This window comes from Geotrypetes seraphini, chromosome 2 (assembly GCF_902459505.1).
Source record: "Geotrypetes seraphini chromosome 2, aGeoSer1.1, whole genome shotgun sequence".
Classification (NCBI taxonomy): domain Eukaryota; kingdom Metazoa; phylum Chordata; class Amphibia; order Gymnophiona; family Dermophiidae; genus Geotrypetes; species Geotrypetes seraphini.
In genome coordinates this window covers 406,037,557-406,063,076 of record NC_047085.1, presented here as the reverse complement: position 1 = coordinate 406,063,076, position 25,520 = coordinate 406,037,557, and the positions used below count along the sequence as shown (strand labels likewise).

The window sequence follows — 25,520 nt, the reverse complement described above, 5'->3', positions numbered from 1 at the left end:
CCTAATTGTATGGCTACATATATATATTTTTTAAATTGTCTAAGTAGATGCTTTTAGTCTTCTCTGCATCTATGTTTTACATTTATAAATCAATTGTTCTGTAAAATCTTATTGTATTTTATTTAATCACTTGTTATATGTTAAACTTCAATAAAAAATGAAAAAGACACTGCTTCTATCTTCCAAAGGTCATGGGCTCAAGTCTCAAGTATCGTTAAATACTCCATGTTTTAAGGTTACTCATGCACAGCTGCAGCTCAATGCAAGTCTAACATTCCAACAGACAAGATATCAGGAGAGTCTTCATGTGAATCAAGTGAGAAACTACTAGATTTGAGCACCATTCGGTGATAAAATTTCTCACAATAGAAGGGAAAAAGCCAACGGAGATCCATGAACGCATGACTGCAGTTTATAGTGAGTCTACCCCATCATCCTGCAAAATAAAATTTTGGAGCAAGTAGTTTAATTGGGGTAGAGAGTCCATTAAAGATGACCCTCATGCTGGATGGCCTTTGGAAGCAACTTCCACAGAAATGTACAAGAAAGTCAATGATTCAATTTTGTTAGACAGATGAATTAAGGTTTAGGTTTCCTGAACAGCTGAAGAAATGGACATCTCAGCAGGTACAGTTTGGAAAATAATTCATGAAAAGTTGGGCATGTCCAAGGTTAGTGCAAGATGGGTTCCAAGAATGCTAACGCCATGTCAGAAAACCATGAAATTCCAGTGCTGTCAGGATAACTTGGAGATGCTCCGTGAAGACCAGTAAAAAACCTTTCACCGTTTGGTGACTGTATATGAGACTTGGGTCTATCGCAGATATCTTGAGTCCAGAGTCAATACAGTGGAAGCACAAGTCATCCCCACCCCCAAAAAGTTCAAGTCAGAAAAGTCTGCAGGCAAAGTCATTGCAACTGTCATATGGGATGATGTAAAAGGACTTTTGCTTCTGGAGTTCATCCCACACAAGACAACCAAAACTGGGGAGAGTTATGCCAACACAATGATCGCTTTGTGGGAGTCAATCAAGGAGAAAAGACAAAGAAAACTCACAGTAGGCATGCTGCTTCTTCACAACAATGCACTGGTGTATATGTCATGACCATCACAGGCTGCTATCCAAGAATGTGGGTTTCAGTAGCTGAACAATCCACACTACAGTCCTGACCTGGCTCCCTCAGATTATTTCCTTTTCTGAGTTTTGATGATATCTCTCCATGGACAGCAGTTTTCAAATGATGAAGACGTCAAGGAAGCTGTGGCATCCTTGTTTGAAGGTCAAACAAAATAATTCTTTTCAAAGGGGTTAAAGTCATTGCAGGAAAAGTGGATGAAGTATATGGAGCTATTAGGGGACTATGGGCTCTTTTTACAAAGGTGCGCTAGCGGTTTAAGCGCGTGCTAGCCGCTACCGCCTCCTTTTAAGCAGGTGGTAGTTTTTCAGCTAGCGCGTGCTATAGTGCGCACTAATCGTGTGTGTGTGCTAAAACGCTAACAAATCTTCGTAAAAGGAGCCCTATATTGAAAAATAAAACAAAACATTTTTAAAAGCTCTTTTCTTTCCTACTGAGGTACATAAATTATTAAACACCCCTCATAGATTTCCCATATATTCCAAATGAAAGCCTGCATGTCTTGTATACTGTGTCCTACATGATCTAAGATGATATGGTCAGTAAAGCAGATACTGCATCAGAATGAAGGCTTCAGATGCTGAGCAATATGGCTCTCACAGAAGACATCAGTAGGAAATAGATGATATGCTCGTGAAGTAACCTCTTTCCAACCAAGGTTAGCCTTCATATCTTTTTTTTGGCCCTATGGGATATCCATTTTTTTCACAGGATAAATGGGATGTATGTTACATAAACAAAAAAAAGTGAAGTAGTTTTCTCTAGCATATGTCAAAACAGTGACTTATGCTTAGTGTGTCCAAATACAACTGCATATATTCTCAGGCTTTGTCTTGAACAATTATAAATGTGCCACTGCTGCTTCAACACTACAGAGTGTTCATTTGGTAGGGAGATGGGGGGAGATTGTTCAAATTTCAATGTCCTCCTCAGGGACTGATCAGGAAACTCTCTGATGTTAGATTTTCTCCAATTTGGCAAACATCTAACACATATAAGTTTGGTCTGTTTTTTTCCTCATACTAGAAGTTTTTTTTATATCCACCCTTGGGGTCCAGATGTTAAATGACATTTTAGAACACACCAAGGGAACTCAATGCCTCCAGTTAGGTGTGCCAATGTCATACACTGACTGCTAATTTTATAATGGCACCTGTACACCAAAATGCCATTATAGAATATTAGCATAAACCAACTAGAATTAGATGTGACCATTTACATCAGGTTAATGGCAGGTATAAATGGACATGACTGAGTGTTCCATACAAAGCACATAACAGCTATAAACTGCACAAGTATGCTGGAGACATGCTCTGCCCCTCCTGTGCACCAACCACATGCATACAAGGCCATTTTCAGCGACTGGCACTGAATATCTGGGTGATTTTTGGCTGGTTTAAATTTAACTAGCCAGGCCAATATTTATCACTGGCCAGTTAAGATTTAAACCGGCAAAAGATATTCCAGGTATTTTTACTGCCAAACTTAGCCAGCGATACACTGAATATGAAATAAATGGAATGTTAGGAATTATCAGGAAACAAATTGAAAACAAAGATGAAAATGTTATAATGCCCTTGTATCGCTTTTTGGTACAGCCGCACTTCAAATACCGTGTGCAATTCTGGTCACTGTATCTCAAAAAAGATGTGGAGGAATTAGAAAAAGGTACAGAGCAGGGCAACAAAAATGATAAAAGGGATGAGACAACTTCCCAATGAGGAAAGGCTAAAGCAGCTAGAGCTCTTCAGCTTGGAGAAGACACAGATTAGGGGTGATATGATAGAGGTCTATAAAATACTGAGAGGAGTAAAAAGGGTAGATGTGAATCACTTGTTTACTCTTTCCAAGAACACTAGGACTAGGGGGCATGCGATGAAGCTACTAAGTAGCAGATTTAAAACAAACCGGAGAAAATATTTCTTCACACAACGTGTAAGTAAACTCTGGAATTTGTTGCCGGAGAATGTGGCAAAAGCAGTTAGCTTAGTGGTTTTAAGAATTTCCTAAAAGAAAAGTCCATAGGCCATTATTGAGATGGTTTGCGGAAATCCACTTCTTATTCCTAGGATAAGCAGCATAAGGTTTTACTACTTGGGATCTAGCTAGGTACTTGGGACCTGGGTTGGCCACTGTTGTAAACAGGATACTAGGCTTGATGGACCTTCGGTCTATCCCAGTATGGCAGTTCTTATGTTCTTATATTGCATGATACAACTGGCTACCCGCTAAGCACTAACCGGCAATATTCAGCAGGAGATAGCCAGCTATCTCCCACTGAATACTGCCGGTTAGCTGGTTAAGTGCCATTTAACTTGCCAGGAACCATTCCTGGCCGGTTAAATGGTTTTAAATATCAGGCAATAAAGTTAGAAATCAAACAAATGTAAAACGTATCAGGTCAATACAATAATTTAGCTGCAACTCTGAATCCATTTTAGTGATTTGAATATGCTGGAGACTGGTTGGGCCAGGTTCATCTGTATCTGAGGTTACCAACTATGGTGGCAATTTTATACTTGGGCACCTCCTTTTAGGTGCCAATACAGTATAGGCCTCACCCAGATGCCATTATTGAATAGTAGTGCAAGTTTGCATTGGTGTGCCTAAAATTTAGATGCCTGTAGTTACACCTGCAATAGAGCTGGTGCATCAGTGGACATGTAAATGCAGCAAGGGCACATCAGTAGAAGAAATGCCCATGTCCAGATTTGCTCCTCCCACCTGCTGCTATGCACTATAACATATGTAGCCTTACAGAAAAGTTCTTAGGGTACTTATAAACATGCAATTTTCCCCCTGCATTTACACATATATATGCAGGTGTGAAATTATAATTATAAAATTTACTTCTACACTATGAATATCCATTTCTAATAAATGATCATTTTTCTCTGTATTTGATGACCCCTGTTCTTCATGGGGTTAATATTCAAAACAATTTAATTGGCCAGTAATGGCTCCTGGGTAGTTAAATAGTCTGTTTGGGGCTAAGCACTAATTTTCAATGACACTACCAGTAGATGCCTCTGAAAATACCCAGTTTGCGCCAAACTGAAAACCAGCTATTTTGGATTGCGTTTTGGGGGGGTGGAGTCGGCATTGGGCCAGTTATGTGGTGATGGTCAGCATTTAACAGGCCAGATTAACTGCATAAACAGGACTACATAAAAGTCAGTTCTATCTTTATATAGTACTCCATAGCTGATTAATTGCCGAATATTGTACTTAACTGGCTAAACTACAACCACTTATCATTTCTAGTGTGCTACTAGAAATACACAGCACTGTATATCAAAAAAACAGATGAGACAGTCCCTGCTGAAAAAAACTTACAATCTAGTCAAGACAGACAATCTGGACAAGAAGGTGCATCAACAGGGTAGGATTAACCAATAGGCCAATTAGGCACGTGCCTAGGGCCCAATGAAGGAGGGCATCAACATTGTTTTTTCCAAATGGCGATGGACCCCTCCAGCATCAATCGGCAACGCGGCCTCCCCCAATCAGCAATGCAGGCCCCTCCCCATCGACGGAAAGTAAGCCAAGCAAGCAATGCAGGTAAGAAAGGCAACAGGAACTGTAATTGTGCAAGCGGTGCTGCTTGCCCAAAGCTTCCCTCTGACGCAGTTTCCTGTTTCTGCCTGGGCGCATGGTGGAGTGGGGCCCAGGTACTTGTGTGCCTAGGAGCCCTCGACGAATTAATCCTGCCCTGTGCATCAATAATACATAGTGCTCAGGTGGGGGAATTACAAAAAGAATGATAAGACAGATATTAGTGCCTAGAAGGTGGATTGGAGTTTGGGATTGAAAGCATCTTCAAAGAAGTGGATTTAAATACTGCCAGAGATAGAGCCTGACATATTGAGTGACTTGCCTGAGGTCCTAAGGAGCAGCATGGGTTTGAACCCACAACATCAGGGTGCTGAGGCTGTAGCTTTAAACACTGTGTAAAACTCTCTCCTAAGTAATGAGCATAGAAAAATATGGCTGGCAACATTTTGTACCCAAATATCCGACTGAAAGGGCTTAAAGATTTTTAAAGCAACAGAACAAGATAAATTAGTCAGCATTATATTCAAGAAAAGTATTTTGTTTGAACAAGGATTTTAGAAGATCACTGAAAACTTATCTGTTTGATAAATTTGTATAATGACATTTGTGAATTTTAAGAAAATTGTGATTTTATCAATCATGGATCTTGTTTTCACAGTTTTTCTTGTTGTGAACCGCACTGAATTGTGAGGTATTGCGGTATAAAAAAAATTAATTTATTATTATTATTAAATACCAAGCAAAATCAATGATAGAGGCTTGCGAGAGAGAGAGAGAGAAAGAAAGAGAGAGAGGCCATTTGTTACTAATAGATAAACTCCATTATTTTAGAATTAGATTTCACATTCAGCTTAATGAAATGCAGTACCATCACTGTATTGAACAATGTCAAAATCCTATATTAGCCCTTTTTTGAGGCCATCATAAAATAACAGTCAAATTTTGTTCTTAGAGGAATTATATTTGATTGTAATGAGCATCCAGGAATTAAAAAGCTGATTGCAAAATAGAAGTATCTTTTTAAATCAAATGATCTATATTTTTATTTGAAGAATGAGGACTAATAGATACGTCAATCTGTTCCTAACTAGGTATCTGTGACTCTAATTAGAGAAAACTGTTTCTGAATGAGACCTGTGTTTGTCTCGCATACATATTAAATGATTTTCTTTTTTACCTCATTAATGCAATCATTTCTAGCTCTGTATATAATCCAACAAGAAAAGTTTCAATTCTCAAGCCACATTTTAATGGTTATAATGACGTTAGCAATGTGTAGTAAAAATAACCTCTTATAACAGTCTGCTTTAACACAATCAGAGGTATCAAGTTACATTTATAGTGACCTACACTCCCGCCTCCACTCCCACTGTTTTAAACTTAGTCTTCTGTTCCCAGCTGTAGCCTCTACATGGAAGGTATTCAAGGCTTAATCTTTTATTTAAAAAAGAAAAGCCATTAAACTTGCTTTCCCTTAGACGCAAAATGAAAGGATCTACAAAAGTTAGAAGAATGGTTTGATGTCTGGCAACTAAAATTCAGTGCAAAGAAGTGTAGAGTGATGCATTTGGGGAGTAGAAATCCGAGATAGTCGTATATACTGGGAGGTGAGAGGCTGAAATGCACAGATGGGGAGAGGAACATTGGGGTGATAGTATCTGAGGATATGAAAGTGAAGAAACATTGCGACAAGGTGATGGTTGTAGCTAGAAGGATGCTGGGCTGTGTAGAGAGAGGTATAACCAGAAGAAGAAAGGAGGGAGGTATTGAGGCCCCACTTGGAATATTGTGTTCAATTTTGGAGACCGTATATGTTGAAGGATATAAGAAGACTTGAAGTGGTCCAGAGAAAGGTGCCGAAAATGGTAGGGTATTTGAGCCCAAACAAAAAGTTGACCCTTGATGCTCCATAGAAATAAAAATCCAACAAGAACAAGCAACACTGTGGAGAGGATGATGCAGGCTTTATTAAAAATACAGTCCAATAATCCACATGAAGAAACATCTGGGACCCAAACCGTTGGGGACTTTGGACCCAACACGGTCCGTGTTTCAACAGAAACTGTCTTCCTCAAGGTCCCTTAAGGTCCTGATGCAAAAGTTTGTGGATCAAAGGCTAAAAACAATCGTAAGCAAAAACTCTGCGCAAATGAGAAGTCGTCAAAAGCTTCTCATTCACGCAGAGTTTTGCTTATGATTGTTTTTAGCCTTTGATCCACGAACTTTTGCATCAGGACCTTCAGGGACCCCTGAGGAAGTCAGTTTCTGTCAAAACATGGACTGTGTTGGGTCCAAAGTCCCTAATGTTTTGGGTCCCAGATGTTTCTTCATGTGGATTATTGGATTGTATTTTTAATAAAACCTGCATCTTGAACATCATCCTCTCCACAGTACAGGGAGTTTGAGCCAAAAGATGTACAAGAAGAGAATGGAAGTTCTGAATATGTATACTCTAGAGGGCAGGAGGGACAAGGGAGATACGATACAGACATTTAAATACTTAAAAGGTATTAATACAGAGCAAATCTTTTCCAAAGAAGGAAAATTAGTAAAATTAGAGGGCATAAATTGAGGGATAAAAAATTCAAACATATTTGGATTTCAGAAGGTGTCTGAAGACTTATATGCTTTCTAGGTTTTTGGGTAATTAAGAACATAACATAACATAAGAACATAAGCAGTGCCTCCGCCGGGTCAGACCATAGGTCCATCCCGCCCAGCAGTCCGCTCCCGCGGCGGCCCGAACAGGTCACGGCCTGTCTGAGTCACCAGAAGGGGCCCCCTTGCCACCTTGGTTTCCCATTGAGTCCTATCTTCCCATCGAAGTACTAACCCTCCGGTCTTGCACATGCACGACCTGGTTGGATTTCTATACTTATTACCTGGTTAGCTTTCTATACCTGTGTTACATCTCAGCACCTCTCTCAGTATCCCACGATCCCCCTATCCCTCAGGAATCCGTCCAATCACTGTTTGAATCCTTGTACCGTACTCTGCCTGATCACTTCCTCCGGTAGCGCATTCCAAGTGTCCACGACCCTTTGGGTGAAAAAAAACTTCCTTGCATTTGTTCTGAACCTATCTCCCTTCAGTTTCTCCGAATGCCCCCTTGTGCCTGTTGACCCCTTCAGCCTGAAGAATCTGTCCCTATCCACCCTCTCTATGCCCCTCATGATCTTGAAGGTCTCTATCATATCTCCCCTGAGCCTCCTTTTTTCCAGAGAGAAGAGCCCCAGCCTATCCAACCTCTCGGCGTATGGGCAGTGTTCCAGCCCTCTTACCAGCTTCGTTGCTCTCCTTTGGACTCTCTCAAGTACCGCCATATCCTTCTTGAGGTACGGCGACCAATATTGAACGCAGTATTCCAGATGTGGACGCACCATCGCTCGATACAATGGCATGATGACTTCCCGCGTCCTGGTTGTTATGCCCCTCTTTATGATGCCCAGCATTCTGTTGGCTTTTTTCGAGGCTGCTGCGCACTGTGCAGATGGCTTCAGTGATGCATCCACCAGCACACCCAAGTCTCTCTCAAGACTGCTGTCTCCCAACATTGCCCCCCCCCCAATTTGTAGTTGAACAACGGGTTCTTTTTCCCTATATGCATGACCTTGCATTTTTCCACGTTAAAGCTCATTTGCCATTTGTTTGCCCAGTCTTCCAGCTTGTCCAGGTCCCTTTGCAGGTCCTCACACTCCTCCCTGGACCTAACTCTGCCGCACAGTTTGGTATCGTCTGCAAATTTTATAACCTCGCACTTTGCCTCCTTTTCCAGGTCATTGATAAATATGTTGAAGAGTAACGGCCCCAGCACCGATCCCTGTGGCACACCGCTCGTGACTCCCCGCCAGTCAGAGTATTGTCCCTTTACTCCGACCCTCTGCAGTCTACCCGACAACCAGTGCTCGATCCATCTGTGCACATCCCCTCCCACCCCGTGGTTCCACAGCTTCCTAAGCAGCCTTTCATGTGGCACCTTGTCGAAAGCCTTTTGAAAATCAAGGTAAATGATGTCTATAGGTTCCCCATTGTCCACCCATTTCTCATGAGGAGTGTTTGGATATGTGTTTTAGTATAATCTTTTATAAACCATATAGATCTTCAAGATAATGCGGTCTAGAAGTCGATTTTATGTTATGTTATGTTGTGGGGTGGTAGATAGGGAAAATACTTGAGTACCTGATTGTAAAACCGCTTAGATAAACCTTGATGGGCAGTATATAAAACACTCCTAATAAAAAACTTAAGAGCAATGTTAAGATTATTTTTTTTTCACAGGTGGATGCCTAAAATGCCTTCCCAAGAGAGGTAGTGGAGATCAAAATGGTGGCGGAATTCAAAAAGGGAGGGAATAAACAAAGAGGGTCTCTAATCAGAAAATGAAAGGTATAAATTGAAGAACCAGTGTCAGAACTGGAAAGACTTGCACAATCTGTCCCCTGTATATGGCTATTCGGTTTGGGATGGGCTGGGGAGGGCTTCAATGGGAGCTCCAGTAATTTGGGATGGTTTAGACAGGCTGGAGTGAGCTTCGATAGTAACTCTGGTGGTTGGAACCTAAGGACATTACCAGGCAGACTTCTACAGTCTATGACCCAGAAATGAAAAAGAAAAACAACAATTTAATTCAATCATGAATTTATGTGTGTACCTATTTGGGCAGACTGGATGGACCATTCAGGTCTTTATCTGCTGTCATTTACTATGTTACTATGGATATCCTCGCTGGTTAATGATTAAATTTGCAGATGACACTAAACTGTTCAAAGTTGTTAAAACACATTCAGATTGTGAAAAATTGCAGGCGGACCTTAGGAAACTGGAAGATTGGGCATCCAAATGGTAGATGAAATTTAATGTGGACAAATGCAAGTGATGCACATTGGGAAGAATAACCTGAATCACAGTTACTGGATGCTAGGGTCCACCTTGGGGATTAGCGCCCAAGAAAAGGATCTGGGTGTCATCGTAGACAATGCGATGAAACTTCTGCCCAATATGCGGCGGGGCCAAAAAAGCAAACAAGATGCTAGGAATTATTTAAAAAGGGATGGTTAACAAGACTAAGAATGTTATAATGCCCTTGTATTGCTCCATGGTGTAACCTCATCTGGAGTATTGCGTTCAATTCTGGTCTCTTAATCTCAAGAAAGATATAGTGGCGCTAGAAAAGGTTCAAAGATGAGCGACCAAGATGGTAAAGGGGATGGAACTCCTTTCGTATGAAGAAGGACTAAAACGGAAAAGAGACAGCTGAGGGGAGATATGATTGAAGTCTACAAAATCCTGAGTGGAGTAGAATGGGTACAAATGGATCGATTTTTCACTCTGTCAAAAATTACAAAGACTAGAGGACACTTGATGAAGTTACAGGGAAATATTTTTAAAACCAGTTGCGAGGAAAATTTTTTTTCACTCAGAGAATGATTAAGCTCTGAAACGTGTTGACAGAGGATATGGTAAGAGCAGATAGCATAGCTGGTTTTAAGAAAGGTTTGGACAAGTTCCTGGAGGAAAAGTCCATAGTTTGTTATTGAGAAAGACATGGTGGAAGCCACTGCTTGCCCTGGATCGGTAGCATGGAATATTGCTACTCTTTGGGTTCCAGAATCTTGATACTCTTTTAGATTCTAGAATCTTGCTACTCTTTAGGGATTCCGCATGGAATATTGCTACTCCTTGGGTTTTGACCAGGTACTAGTGACCTGGATTGGCCACCGTGAGAACAGGCTACTGGGCTTGATGGACAATTGGTCTGACCCAGTAAGGCTATTCTTATGTTCCTGGACAGGTTTGAGAGCCACTGATCAGCACAACTGAGGTACTGGCAAAAACCATATAAAAATAAAGGCTGCTTCTCTCAGAATTAAATTTGAACATATCATCACATACAACTAAACTTTTATTTATAAAAAGAGAACACTAATGACCAATCAGAACAATCTGTAAGTACAATTTTGTTTTTACAGAAATATACAATTTATTATCTGTTATGTGGCGACACAGACCAATTAATTTATTAAAGTTAAAAGTTGTGGCTAATAAATTATATTTGTTTTATTTATTGGGTTTTATTAACCATGTTTATGAAGAGATTCACCCAAGGCGGTGTACAATAAACAATATGGCAGTAACATCATCTATTAACACTCATAAATGGCCATTTTTGTCAAGGGTGCAATCTCCTGGAGAACAAATATTAGAAGAGTAATTCTATAACTATGTGCACTTATTTATGTATATCTCCCATATTAGTATAAGCAAATTGTATAGAAGAGCACATAGTGCAAGGATATGCTTATATGTGCACTATGTGCTCTTCTATACAATTTGCTTATACTAATATGGGAGACCATTGATGAAGTAGGTGACTATGGGCTCCTTTTACTAAGGTGCGCTAGCGTTTTAGCGCGCACTGCAGATTAGCGCACGCTGTCCCCTGCGCTATGCGTAAAAACTAATGCTAGCTCAATGGTGGTGTTAGCGTCTAGTATGCGCAGCCATGCAGCGCGCGCTAAAATCGCTACCGCAGCTTAGTAAAAGGAGCCTTATGAGTTAGCAGGAGGGGTGTCATGAAAGTTTGAACACATTTAAGATAAACTACGGATTTTACACGTGTCACATAATAATTTATATATAAAGAAAATCTTTTTAAAAAGATAAGGATCAATGAAGAAGTGGCTGAAAAGGAGTAATATACTCCCAACAGCAATCTGAAGATCCTAATCAACACAAAGCTGAATATATTGGTTTAACTGGATTTACTGAGGAATTTATAGAGCTTATTTTAAGCACTCTTTATAATTCACCACAGAGGATCTCAGATTAGTATGCTGTGAAGTTTATGTTAATACTGCTGGATTCACTATTTTGAGTTTTGAATGTGATAAGTATGTGCTGGGATGTTTGAGTCTATTCTGTTCTATTAGCACAAAACTGAATAGGGGCATACATGTGGGAAAAGTATGGCCAGAACATGAACATATGTCCAATATTATGTATGTGGAGGGGCCTAATCAAAAGAAACGTCTAAGTCCATTTTGGGCCTAGGCCACTAATTACCCAAAGTCAGCAGGTATGGGTGTGGGTTTGAATTAGACGTCCATTTACAGAATTGCATGCCGCTGAGTATGCTAACAAGTCTACCTAACGCCTAAAATGTAGGCATTGCAAAAGCAGGTCTACTTTTGAGCGTGAGCTGGGTGCTAGGTAGATGTGAGTTAGGTAGGCATGACTTAGGCATCACTTAGGTCTGAAAACACTCAAAGACTTCACAATGGAAACAAGTCCACTTGATCACTTAGGCCTGCCAGAGGCGTCTGCATATAGGTGAACAGGGCTTTATTTTGGAGGATATAGAGAGCTCCAGTTTGATAGTAAAGCCAAAATATGTTTGATAATGCATTACTTAGACAAAGCACATGCAAAAAATATATATATTGCATACTAAACCTTCTATTTTGGGGGGTAAAAAGGACTCCTATTTGCTAATAATAGAAAAAGATATTTAACAATGCATTTCTAAACCTTATTTCCAAAAGGTTAAGAAAATAAAAAGATACACTACAGTACTCATAATGGCTGTGCTTCAGAGCAAGTGGATGTGTCTGATGCACAATCTTGATATCATTGTGACATCAGACACAATGACAGAATGGCAGAATGACACTAAAAATAATAGGATCCACTGCCTATCTAAAAGTTTCTGTGGCTCAGTGCTTAAAGGCACTTCTTTAATCTTCCACAGGTCATGGGTTCAAATCCCAATAAACCCTTGCCCCCTCCAGTACTTTAACCCACTTCTTTTGGGTCTCATAAGAGAGTATGGATTGTGGACTTTGTCATTTACATTTGCACTCTGCTCTTTCCAGGGTCCAGAGGGAAACTTTTTTTTACCCAGAGATGGTTATGATCTCCCTAAGGTATCATCTCACATAGCAGAAACTCCTGCCTGAAGGAAAGTGCCTGTGGCTCAGTGGTTAAAGGTACTGCTTCTATTTTCCAAAGATCATGGATTCAAATCCCAACTATGGTCAGATACCCCAGCACATATTCCTTTTTTTTAGTGACATTCTGCCATCTAGACGCTTATTGATGATGTCACAATGATATCAAGATTGTACATCAAATTTACTCTGAGGCACAGTCATTGTGAGCAGTGTATCTCTTATAGAATTGCACTCAATATTTTCCCACTGGATGTCTAAACGACGCCTAACTTTCAGACGACCTTTACAGAATTTCCCCCTGAATATCCAGTTTATTCAGAACTTAAGCAGCTGTGCTTAATACAGTCCCATTTTGAAGTTACCCTGGCTAGTTATGTGCTGAATATTGACACTGACTTGGTCAACTTTTGACTCCACCCTTAGAATGCCCCCAAAACAACCGGGCTTCTCTTAGGTGCAAACTGCTAATTTTCAGCGGTGATAACTAGTTAAGTGCCGCTGAAAATGAGCAGATAGTCCAGAACAAGTGATTTAATCAGTCAGCAGACATTTCGCCAGGCAAATGGTTTTGAATATTGACCAGTATTATGGTAGACTTTTAAAATGTGGGGCATAGACTAACTATATAAACATACAGGCCGATTCTACAAAAAAAAAAAAAAAAAAATTCTAACTCAAAACATGTACAGTCTGAACAACAATAGGAAAATAAATAGGAAAATAAATATTTACATGGAAGGAGGAAAAGATTTCAGTGAGTACCCACACAAGTTGTCTCTGCAACTCTCCGTGGGAAAATTAGTACCCCATCATCAAACAGAGAAACTTCCTTGTTAAAATATTACATACTGTATTACTTCTTTTTATGTTCTTTATTTATACTTTTAATGTTTCAAATAAGGTTTATTTAAATTTATCTCAAATTCTGGCAGTGACTCAGCTGAATAGGTCAGAAGGATAAATCCCAGAGGAGCCTGGGGGATGCAAGAGTTAAAGGGGTGATTGCAGACCTAACACCAGCCCATTATTGCTGGAAGATATCATGTTTCACAACCAGCATTTAAGGGGCAGTTCTACAACTAGGAGCACTGATGATGATTGAAGAGCACCTTCTCCATAATGCCATCCATGTACATAGATGTCATTATAGAATATTGGCATAAAGTCAATGGCAGGAATAAACGGACATACCTAAGTTCAAAAAGACAAAAGTATAACATACAGCAGTGTATTGCAAACAGTGTGCCATGGTGAAATTCCGGGTGTGCTGTGAGACACTGGTGAGGAGGAGAGGCGCTGGCACTAGCTGACTGCCTACAGGATGTGCCTCTCATGGCGATATGCACATCCTATAGGCAGTCAGCTGGCACTAATGCCTCTTCTCCTTGCCAGTGCCTCTCCTTTTCTCCGTGCCTCTCCTGATCCGGCACCCCCCCCCCACCCCGGCAGCTCAGGGCCCCATCTGGAGGGCCTTTGTGCATGTGTAGACATGATGATGTCATCACGTCGAAATTTGTGCATTTCCGGGTGCCCTCCAGTCATGGCCTGGATTTTACTGTGCCATCAAGCGGGACACTGCCATACAGTATTTTGTACATTATGGGGCTCATAATCGAAAGAAAAACTTGTCTAAAAACCTGTCCAAGTTGACACTTGGATGACCTAAAAGAGGTCGTTCAAGTGCCAATAATTGAAATGGGTTTTTAGATGTATCCAGAGAATTTTTAGGTCTCTTAATCCTGCTGTGTGCCCAGAGCTGAAAGGAGCGTTTTTGAAGGAGTGGTGCGTTTTTGAAGGAGTGGTGAGGGTGGGATTTGGGTGGGATGTTGGCCGACCTAGACTTAATGCTTTGCTTGAGTAATGCAATCAAACTAGAGTCCTCTATATCCCCCAAAATAAAGCCCTGTTCACCTATATGCAGATGCCTCCGTCAGGTCTATGTAATGTCTAAGTCGAGTCTACCTAACTTATATCTACCTAGCATCCAGCTCAAGCTCAAATGTAGACCTGCTTTTGCAATGCCTAAATTTTAGGCGTTAGGTAGACGCGTTAGCACGCTCAGCAGCATGCAATTCTGTAAATGGACATCTAATTCAAAGCCACGCCCACACCTATCATGTTAGTCGTGACTTTTTCCAATGGATGTTCATAAAATTGTTTATGTCTATTTGTAGAATTGCGTCCAGCATTTGGATGTTTTCCAATTATTGCTTGTTAAAACCATTAATTGGGCTTATTATCCACTTTATTTGGATGCCTAAGTTGATGGACATCCACATTGTGGATGCCTAAAGTTAGACGTTCTTTACAGAATTTGCCCCTTAATGCCCAATCCCAGGAATAGCCCAGCATTGAATATCCAGGAGCAAAGCCAACAGCACTCAGAAAATTGCTCGCTGCCGCTGCATGATTATTCACCCTCCGCATTTTTAATGGACTTTCTAATATACTGAATTGACTGAAGCAAGTAGATATAAGAAATGCATAAACACAAACATACCTTTCTCCTTGTTTCCCACCACTTTTAGGGTTTACAAACACTAACAGTGGGTGCGTACTTGCAACTGGAGTGATCTAAGACAAAAGATTGGCATTGAGTTAATTATTATATTCTCATGTTTTATAAGACATTCAATTTGACAATTAATGTTTAATGGTGTGAAAATATAACACATTATGGATCTTTGGAATCTATAGAAACACTATTGGAAACACATCCCCCTTCATTTTATTACAGATTGCCTACCATTAGGCATTGTGACAAACCCGTAGCCAGCTTTGTCCCTGTAATGGATAAAAGCAAAGCACGGTCCCTGTTCAGGAGAGCTGGCCAGGTTAAAAGGAAGGATAGGGAATTGGCTGACTACCCCTCAGACAGTGAGGTACAGCAGGAAAGGTATGAGCCCAAGAATATCCATATCAGAATAAGTTCATCAGAAAGCCTGATAGGACTTTTACTGAGAAGTGGAGTCCTAGTCCTGCAAGATATGCCCATTATCAGCCTAGGAGAAACCAGAGTTATTTCCTGTCCAACCCCCCTGCTCCTAGGAGAGAGGGGTGGGGCTATGGCACTCGTAAAAGCAGAGCCCTGAATCACAGAGAGGAGAGCAGGGACAGAGGTGGAGCTGAGGAACCAAGGCAAAGGCACGACCAGCAGCCTAGCAAACAAGCAGATGAGGAGAGAAGTCTCTCTCCTCAACTTCACAGTAGCGAGGACATAGAGATGGCAGAGGACTTCCCTAGCCTGACCCCAGCTGCTGCTGAGAAAGCTGTGGCAATGGACACAATTGAAGGGTGTCTGGAAGCTGACTATAACCCAGAGAGAATGGAGGTTAGTCCATAAGCTAAAGGAGAGCCAAGAATCTGTCTCACTAAGCTGCGTTTGAGTGCTGGTCCTCTGCAATCAGAGCCCAGGTGTCACTGATTAGGGAGAGAAGGAAAACCTCTCTGTTTCACTTTGGGACTGCCCGGAGGTCAGTGTTTACTTAAAGAACTGTATTGTTGATAGTGTGAAGCCTCTGTGATAAAGCCTCAGTAAAGCTCACAGCTTATCTGATACCCTGCTGTGCTCCGTGGGCTGGGAAGCTCAGCTGATGCTAATGAGCCTAGGAGTCTGCTCTGAAAACTAGGTACTTACCCAGAAAGATTAGCTGGGAAGCTTGGAACTTTATTTCTAAAGTTTGGAAGTTTATTTTCATGGCATTTCTGTTTATGTGAACCCTCATGAAGAGGACTATCTTTAAAGCAGAGAAAGTCCAGGGAACTGCAATTGTATGCCATACTTGAACTTTAAGCCATTCTGACAATTCTGACCAGCTATATGATATTTTTGTTTTATGCTTAATTTTTGCATTCCATGAGGGTGGCTGAAAGTATTCAGACCCCCTGTTCAATAAAGCCTAAATATGTGAATTTGAACAAACCTGAATCGTGTCTCCTTTTTGGCAAAGTATCTCAGTGTGGCCTGGCAGACTAGGCAGGTGCCTAGGTCTGTTGTACCTGAAAAGCCTTCCTCTTTCCTGGGGAAGCCACGCCGACAGGTCAGGATTCGGCACAGCTAAGCCGCCTGCTGGTCAAAGCAGGGGATAGCTGTGTGACATCATCAATTGTGCACATTGGTTATAAAATACTATCATTTATTTTATGTGTGCAGCTCTTATATCTGGATTGCCACTACTGCCTGTTTTTCACTGTGTTGGCTCCATTCTGACCTCATCACACCATATCTTGGATGCAATTTAACTAGTTTATCTATTGTGGCTCAAACTGGATGGATCCCAGAAGAAGGTTGTCACATACCGAAACACGGACCATGTCAGGTCCATGCCACAGACTTTTTTTTACTGTGCATCAATTGGATGTATCAAGCATATGCATCGCTTTTACTTGTGATGACTTTTAATTTTGAACAATAAACTGGTTATTGAGATCATTGTTTCCACAGTACTTTTTTGCTTCTGCCCAGCTCTTATATTTATACATGTTAAAGGTGAGCTAAGTGACCAGCAGTATTCTGCAACATAGGCATACTGGCATGTAGATGGAGTCTTAGGTGGCTCTCACATTTACATGCATAACTTATAGAATAAGGGACAGGGATTTGTATACTGCCTTTTGTAGTTTTATAACTGTATTCAAAGTGGTTTACATACAGGTGCTTCAAGCATTTTCCCTATCTGTCCCAGTGGGCTCACAGTCTATCTAATATACCTGGGGCAGTGGAGGATTAAGTGACTTCCCCAAGGTCACAAGGCACAGTGTGGGGTTTGAACCTACAACCTCAAGGTACTGAGGCTGTAGTTCTAACCACTATGCCACATACTGTTAAGCTGCCACATTTAGATGTATGCATTTATATATGCTATTGACATGGCATAAATGGGTGTGCCTAAATGTTGGGGCATTTTATTTATTGACTGCCTTTTTCATGAAGAGATTCACGCAAAGTAGTTTACAATCTATTGAACAGTAATTTTCCCTACCTGTCCTGGCAGGCCCACAATTTACCTGTAGTACCTGGGGCAACAAAGTGTTGTTACTTGCCCAGAGTCACCAAGAGCAGGCTGTGATCAAACTCAGAACCTTAGGGTGCTGAAACAGCAGCTCTAACCACTAGGCCACTCCTCTATGATTACTTACATTAGTAGTCTAATAATTAGTACAGTGCCTTAAGAACCAGGGGACCTGGTTCAATTCCTCGTGACTCTGGGAAGTCACTTAACCTCCAGGTACAAAATAAGAATCTGCATATAAAATGGAAACCACTTTGATTGTAACCACAGACAGGCAGTATATCAAATCCCAACCCCCTTCCCTTGTAAGGTATTCCATTTTACAGATGGGATATTTCTCCCTACATTCAGTAGATTAAAGTCTCCGAGTTCTTCCTTCTGACCCACCTTTTCTATATATTTGATATAGAGCTTGAATATATGGGGCAAGAAGAGGGATGAATGGAATAATACTCCCAGTTATGCCCATTGTAATGATCTGAATTAGAATAAAAAGGCTTTTTCTTTAATAAGTGATGAACATCAGTGAGGCAATAGAGGGCATGCAGTCAGCTGTACCAGGCTAAGGGAGAAGTCTGGAGATTGCGAGTGTCCTATTCCAGGAGATCGAGTGCTATTAGCTACACTAATACACAAATTAACTGACCCTCCCTACCTGTTAAAAGCATGGTTTAAAAAGGGGTTTTGTCCTACTTCTTTAGATGAGTAGATAGAAAGGGATGAAAGGGAGAAGTCCCTGGGTCTAGAGAGAGACAGGAGAGAAAAAATAGCTGCATTCTTTGGGTCTAGGAGAGATGAATTTTAGAACCCTAATTCCCTATTGCTTGAGGAGGAGGGAATACAAGAAAAGGGTATGAAAAAGTCTCACAGTCAGTGGTCTTCGGAAGAAATATTAGTTTGGGAGAGGTCTGAAAGTCTTCATCATAAGGTGTATGGGGACAGACCTAAAGATCTCAATATGTATACTTTGGAGGAAAAACATGAGAGAGGAGATATGACTGAGACATTTAAATCAGTGTTTTTCAACCTTTTTACACCTATGGACCAGCAGAAATAAAATAATTATTCTGTGGACCAGCATCAGACCGTGGACCGGCGGTTGAAGAACACTGGGCTAAGTCGTGGGCCAGACCCCGCCCATCTCTACCCAATCTCCACCCCAGACCCCGCCCCATAATAGTACTAATTGCACCTTGCACTTCCAGTGCATCATCTGGAAGCCTTCCCTCTGACGTTGCAACGTCAGAGAGAAGGTTTCCGGTTCAGGCGCATGATGCCCATAGGAGCCACTGCCTGTGGCTTTGTGCACTGAATCAGTTAGGAAGAGGGAGCTGGCTCGAAGATAATGCCGAATCGATTGCACCGTGGACCAGCGGTTGAAGAACACTGTTTTGGGCCTGATGCGCGTGCTAGCTCTGTGGACTGGCAGGAAATTTCTGTGGACTGGCACTGGTCCATGGACCAGTGGTTGAAGAACACTGATTTAAATACCTACGTGATATAAATGCACATGAGTCGAGTCTCTTTCATTTGAAAGGAAGCTCTGGAATGAAATCACATAGAATGAAGTTAAGAGATTATAAACTCAGGAGTAGTCCAAGGAAATTCTTTTTTACAGAAAGGGTGGTAGATGCGTGTCTTCTGGAAGAGGTGCTGGGGACAGAGACTGTGTCTGAATTCAAGAAAGCCTGGGAAAGGTACATGGGATCTTTTAGACAGAGGAAGAGATAATGGTTAATGCAGATGGGCCAATTGGCCTTTATCTGCCATCATGTTTCTATATTTCTAATGTTGCGGGCATTGGCAGTGTAGGGAGAGGAAACTGTCCAAGCTCTGACATGCCAAGTCACACACATTCAGAGTGTAGCACACACAATCAGGCCCCTTCTCCAGCTTACATATTTATGGGGCCCAATCACACGCATTGGCTTCCACCCTACTGCACGGTGATCTGGAGCTATCCCGCGCAAGTCTGGCATTGCATCATCTCTCTTTTCCCTCTGCTGCTCCCTCCTACAGGCCTGGCATCTCCTCTTCCCTTTTCTCTTCCTCCCCTCTTTCATGTGGGCCCTACAAACTTAACTGTTTGCTGGCACTCTTATATCAGGCCCTCTCTGTCCAGCAGTGGGGTACTTTCCTTTATTACAACTTCTTGTTGCCATGTAGGCAGAATGTGGTAGAAAGAAAGGAGCCTCAGAGCAGCCGGAGAGAGCTTGATATAAGTTGCATTGGTGAATCTGCAAGTTTGTAGGGCCCACGTGGGGTGGAGGTGGGGGTGGGGGTGGGGTGAGGAGCCTAGGGAAGGGAAGAAGTCAGACATACAGAAGGAAGGGGTAAGATCAGGGGAGTTGGGAATGCTGCACTTGAATGGAAATAGTGGGGAAAAGAGGGAATGTGCATGAAAGGAAGGGAGGGGAAATGCTGTACTTAGATATGAAGGAAAGAAAAGGGAGAAATGTTGCACATGGACAGAAAAATAGCTATACTGGGTCAGACCAATAGTCCATCCAGCTCAGTATCCTATGTCTACAGTGGCCAATCCAGGTCACAAGTACTTGACATTAACTCATATAGTAACAACATTTCATACTACCAATCCCAGGGCAGGCAGTGGTTCCCCCATGTCTTTCTCAATAGCAGACTATGGCCTTTTCCTTCAGGAACTTGATACATTAATCATTGTTACCACATCCTCTGGCAATGAGTTCTAGAGTTTCCATATGATTTTTAATATTCTATATGGCCAGGTGTCATATTATTTAGTGGAACTGATTTCATTACTAGCAGGAAGACCAGATCAAATTGTGCTGAAGATAATTAGATCATTTGTTCAATGGAAGGCATCCTTCTTTTATCAGGCTCCTTTAAATTGGAATGATCTCCCTATTTTAATAAGATCAGTAGGTTAATATGCTGTTTTTAGAAAACTTTTAGAGACATTCTTGTTTAATAATTTTTTATTGAAATTTATCATCTTCTATTGTTAATTTTCTATTTGAATATTTGTCATTGTGTTATGTTTAACTGGGTTTGTTCCCAGTAATAGAAATGAACGTGTAAGGGCTTTGGCAGAATATAAGTCAGAAAGGGGAGTGAGATAGGGATGTCCGTTATCTCCTTTGCTGTTTGATATTGTTTTGGAACCCTTACTGTTGGCTATTAAACAAGCAGAGGAGATTTGTGGTATTTCTTGGGCAGGTCGGGAATACAAAGTTTCTGCATATGCAGATGATATTTTGCTCCATTTGAGAAGTTCTGAAATTACCATACCATGTTTACTGGAACTGATTAACAAATTTGGAAAATTCTCTGGTTACAAAATAAACTGGAGTAAATCAGAAATTCTTCCATTGAATGTACATTGTACGAAAGGATTATTTTGATGAATTTCCTTTTATTTGGAAGGAGGATGGTATTAAATACTTAGGTATATGGATTAAAAATACATTGGAAGAAACGATGAAAAATAAATGAAAAATCATTATTATTAAAGGTCACGGAGATATGTGAGCAATGGAACCCTTTACACTTGTCTTGATGGGGGAGAGTTCAAACGGTCAAAATGATGATATTGTTACCAACTGGGTATGTTACCAATTTATTTTCAAGGGTCCTTTTACAAAAAGTTAAATATTATATTGACAAAATTTATTTGGCTAGAAAGCAAGAATTGCTTTAGTATCTCAACAAAAACCAATTGTGGAGGTTGGGGTAACTTTTCCCAATTTTTATAGGTATCATCAAGCCTATATAAAGTGTCAAGGTATGTATTGGATACTCCCTGAGCTCTTAAAACATTACCCAGACTGGCTATATCTTGAGTGGAAAATCATGTCCCCGATGAGACTGTCTCATATATTAAGTATTAAAATACCTAGGCACACTAAGGATAATGTGATTTTATTGGACACATGGAAAACAATTAAATTTATTGATAAGTTAACAGATGTTCCCATAATAAAGTCTACTTTGCAGTCCTTATGGCTAAACTCCAAGATTCAAATAGGCGGTGCTGGGATCACTTGGAAGAATTGGATGCAGGCAGGTATTCGGACATTAGATGACGTTATGTCTAATGGAAATCTGCTTGATTTTTCACAATTGCAATAGTCATTTGGAATTTTAAAATCTCAACAATATAGGTGGTTGCAGTTGAAGCAGGCTATTCAGAGTGGGTTCCCTGAATGGAAAAATTTTTAAACATATTTTAGACTGCAAATCCTTTGCTACCAAACTGATTTAGTAGGTCATCAGGCTGCTCAGTGGTACAAACTGATTTCTGGATTTTTGAATAAAAAGCCAAAAAATTGTCTAAAAGACATCTGGAGCATTGAGATAAAACAGTATATTTTCTGTGTCTCGTTGGCCACAAATTTGGACTTGGAGATTGAAATGTACAGCGTCAGCATCTATGAGACAAACATGGTTATTTTTGTTACATAGGATTTTCTGGACCCCAGTTCGATTAAATAAAATAAATAGTTCTAAGTCTAATAGATGCTGGCATTGTCATATTGGTATAGGGACTTTGGATCATCCGTTGTATTTTTGTCCATTTATATTAATATATTGGAAGTCAATTTGGGGACAAATAAATTTAGTACTAGATTCAAATGTTCCAATGTCATATGAGGCTATAATTTGTGGAACAATTTTACTCTAGTGAAACCCACTCTAGATAAATATGTCGTCTATTTATGATCCTAACAGGTATAACCATTCAGTTGATTACAAGTAATTGGAAAACCATGATAGAATTAATTATACATTTTGGTGGGTGAATGTGTGTACTACATACAGATACAAACAAATTAACGCAGAATGTAGGGGTTTTAGTGAGGTATTTAATAAAATTTGGAGCCCATTGACTAAATTTGTAAAAACATAATAATGTATTTTCATCATATCTCTTCTTTTCTTTGGTTTATTTATCTTTACACATCCAGGGGGGTGGGGGTTGGAAGGAGGGGTATAAATATTGATAGTGATATTTGGGTAACTTTATTCTTTATTTGTATTGTATATTAGGATATATTATGATATTATTATATGCAGGAAAATAAAATTATTGAATGATATTTATGTTACCTGTATAGATAATAGTGTAATATGTGGAATATATTTTGTTCTTTCATTTGTATGACACTGTTTTTGATTAAAAATCAATAAAGAATTAAAAAAAAAAAAAAGAATATAATGTCTTTGAGTGAAAAAATATTTCATCCTATAGGTTTTAAAAGTATTTTCATCTAACTTCATTGAGTGTCCCTTAGTCTTTGCAAATTTTGATTGGGTACCAGTCTTCCAATTTCCTAAGGTCTTCCTACAATTTTTCATAGTCTGCATGTGTTTTAACAACTTTGAATAGTTTTGTGTCTTTTGCAAATTTAATCATTTCACTTGTCATTCCAATTTCCATATCATTTATAAATATGTTAAATAGCACCAGTCCCAGTACAGATCCCTATGGCACTCCACTATTCATCCTCCTCCATTCAGAAAAATAGTCATTTAACCCTACTCTCTGTTTTCTATCCAATAGCCAATTTCTAATCCATAATACCTCCTATCCCATGACTCTAATTTTCTCAGGAGTTTCTCATAAGGAGCATTGTCAAAAGCTACGTCAACTGTGGCTCACCTTTATCCACATGTTTATTCACACTTTCAAAGAAATGAAGCAAATTGGTAAGGCAAGACATCCCTTGGCTGAACTCATACTGACTCTGACCGATTAAACCATGTTTGTCTACGTGTTCTGAAATTTTATTCTTTATAACAGTTTCTACTATCTTGCCCAGAACTGAAGTCAGGCTTATCAGTCTGTAATTTCCCAGATCATCTGTGGAACCATTTTAAAAAATCAGCGTCACATTGACCACACTCCAACATTCAGGTACTATGGACAATTTTAAAAACAGAAGATCAGCAATTTTATGTTTGAGTTTTTTTCAGTACCTTGGGGTGTATACCATCTGGCCCAAGTAATTTATAACTCTTAACTTGTCAGTTTGGCTGCGTACATCTTCCAGATTCACTGAGATTTCTTTCAGTTCTTCCACATTGTCACTCTTGAAAATCATTTCTGGATCAGGTAGATCTCGTATATCTTCTTCTGTAAAGACCAAAGTAAGAATTCTTTCAGGCTCTCCACAGAGCCCTTTTTGTTCCTTGATGATCTAGCGGTGCCATGGATTCGCTTACTGGCTTTCTGCTTCTGACGTACCTGGAAAAGTTGTTACTGTGAGTTTTTTTTTCACTTCAGTGGCAAGTTTCACTTCATATTCTCTTTTAGCCTTCTTTATCAATGCTTTGCATCTAACTTGCCAAGTGCTTATGTTGCTTCTTATTTTCTTCATTTAGATTATTTTTCCATTCTTTGAAGGATGCTTTTATGTCTCTAAAAGCCTCTTTCACTTCACTTTTTAACCATGCTGGCTGACATTTGCTCTTCTTTCCACCTTTGTTAATACATGAAATACATCTGGTCTGGGCTTTCAAGGTGGTATTTGTAAACAGCATTCATGCCTGATTTAAGGTCCTAACCTTTTTGGCTTATCATTTTAGCTTTCTTTTAACAATTTTTCTCATTGTATCATAGTTGCCCTTTCAAAAATGAAATGTCGCTACAATAGATTTCCTTTGTGACTTCACTCCGGATATTAGCTCAAATTTGATTGTGTTATGGACACCGTTTCCAATGCCATTACTCTCATACTTTGCCCTGCATTTCACTCAGGAGTAAATCTAAAATAGCTCCCCCTCTTGTCGACTCCTAGATAGTTAACATAAAAACATAAGAATTGCTATACTGGGACAGCCCAGTAACCTGTTTCCAACCATATGTGTCAGAATGGAGGGGGGGGGGAGCACAGGGGTCATGGCCTCCCCCAAAATTGCTATCCCTGGTGGTCCAGAGGTGCAGCGGGCAGGAGCGAGTTTTCCCACTCCTGCCCGCTGCTACCTTGTCGGTGGCGGTTGGTTTCTTCTGCTGCTGAGCAGAAATGAGCAGGAGCGCTCCTGCTCATTGCCGCTCAGTGGCAGAAGAAGCCAGCCGCCACTGACCCCTCCAGGCCAGAGGAAGTAGGAGGATGAGGCAGGATGCAGAGCGAGCGAGGGAAGGGGACTGGGTACATAGTCTGACGGGGGGGGCTGGGTGCAGAGTCTGACAGGGAGAGGGGATCAGCAGGAGAGATGCCCACTATCCCCTGCTGCCTGACACCTGAACCCCTGACACCTCCCAACCATGATCGGCAGGAGGGATAAGTACATAAGTAGTCGCCTCCGCCGGGGCAGACCAGAGGTCCATCCAGCCCAGCGGTCCGCTCACGCGGCGGCCCATCAGGCATATTGCCTGATCAGCGGTCCCTGACTAATTTTATGCCTACCTCTACACTTATTTCTAAACCTTCCACTGCTCTTATCTGTACCCCTCAATCCCTTTGTCTTCCAGGAACCTATCCACGTCATCCTTGAAACCCTGTACTGTGCTATTTCTTATCACGGCCTCCGGAAGGGTGTTCCATGTGTCCACCACCCTCTGTGTGAAAAAGAATTTCCTTGCGTTTGTTTTAAACCTGTCCCCCTTCAATTTCATCGAGTGACCCCTTGTTCTTGTGGTTTCTTTCAAATTGAAAAATCTGTCTTTGTCAACCTTTTCGATGCCCCTCAGGATCTTGAAGGTCTCTATCATATCTCCTCTGAGTCTCCGCTTTTCCAGGGAGAACAGCCCCAGCTTCCTCAGTCTGTCAGTGTATGTAAGGTTTTCCATACCTTTAATCAGTTTAGTTGCTCTTCTCTGGACTCCCTCAAGCATTGCCATGTCCTTTTTGAGGTACGGTGACCAGTACTGTACACAGTATTCCAG

The 25,520-nt window shown here is 40.7% G+C and overlaps 1 protein-coding gene across 9 annotated transcripts in view; it reads right to left on the bottom strand.

Moving 5' to 3' along the window:
• Nucleotides 1-25,520, bottom strand: part of DGKB (diacylglycerol kinase beta) — a 733,919-nt gene that overhangs the window by 367,956 nt on the left and 340,443 nt on the right. For all 9 annotated transcript variants that reach the window (XM_033930985.1, XM_033930986.1, XM_033930988.1 and 6 more), the window contains one exon: nt 15,142-15,215. In XM_033930985.1, coding sequence (XP_033786876.1) covers nt 15,142-15,215 — 74 coding nt within the window. The remainder of the gene's footprint in view (nt 1-15,141; nt 15,216-25,520) is intronic.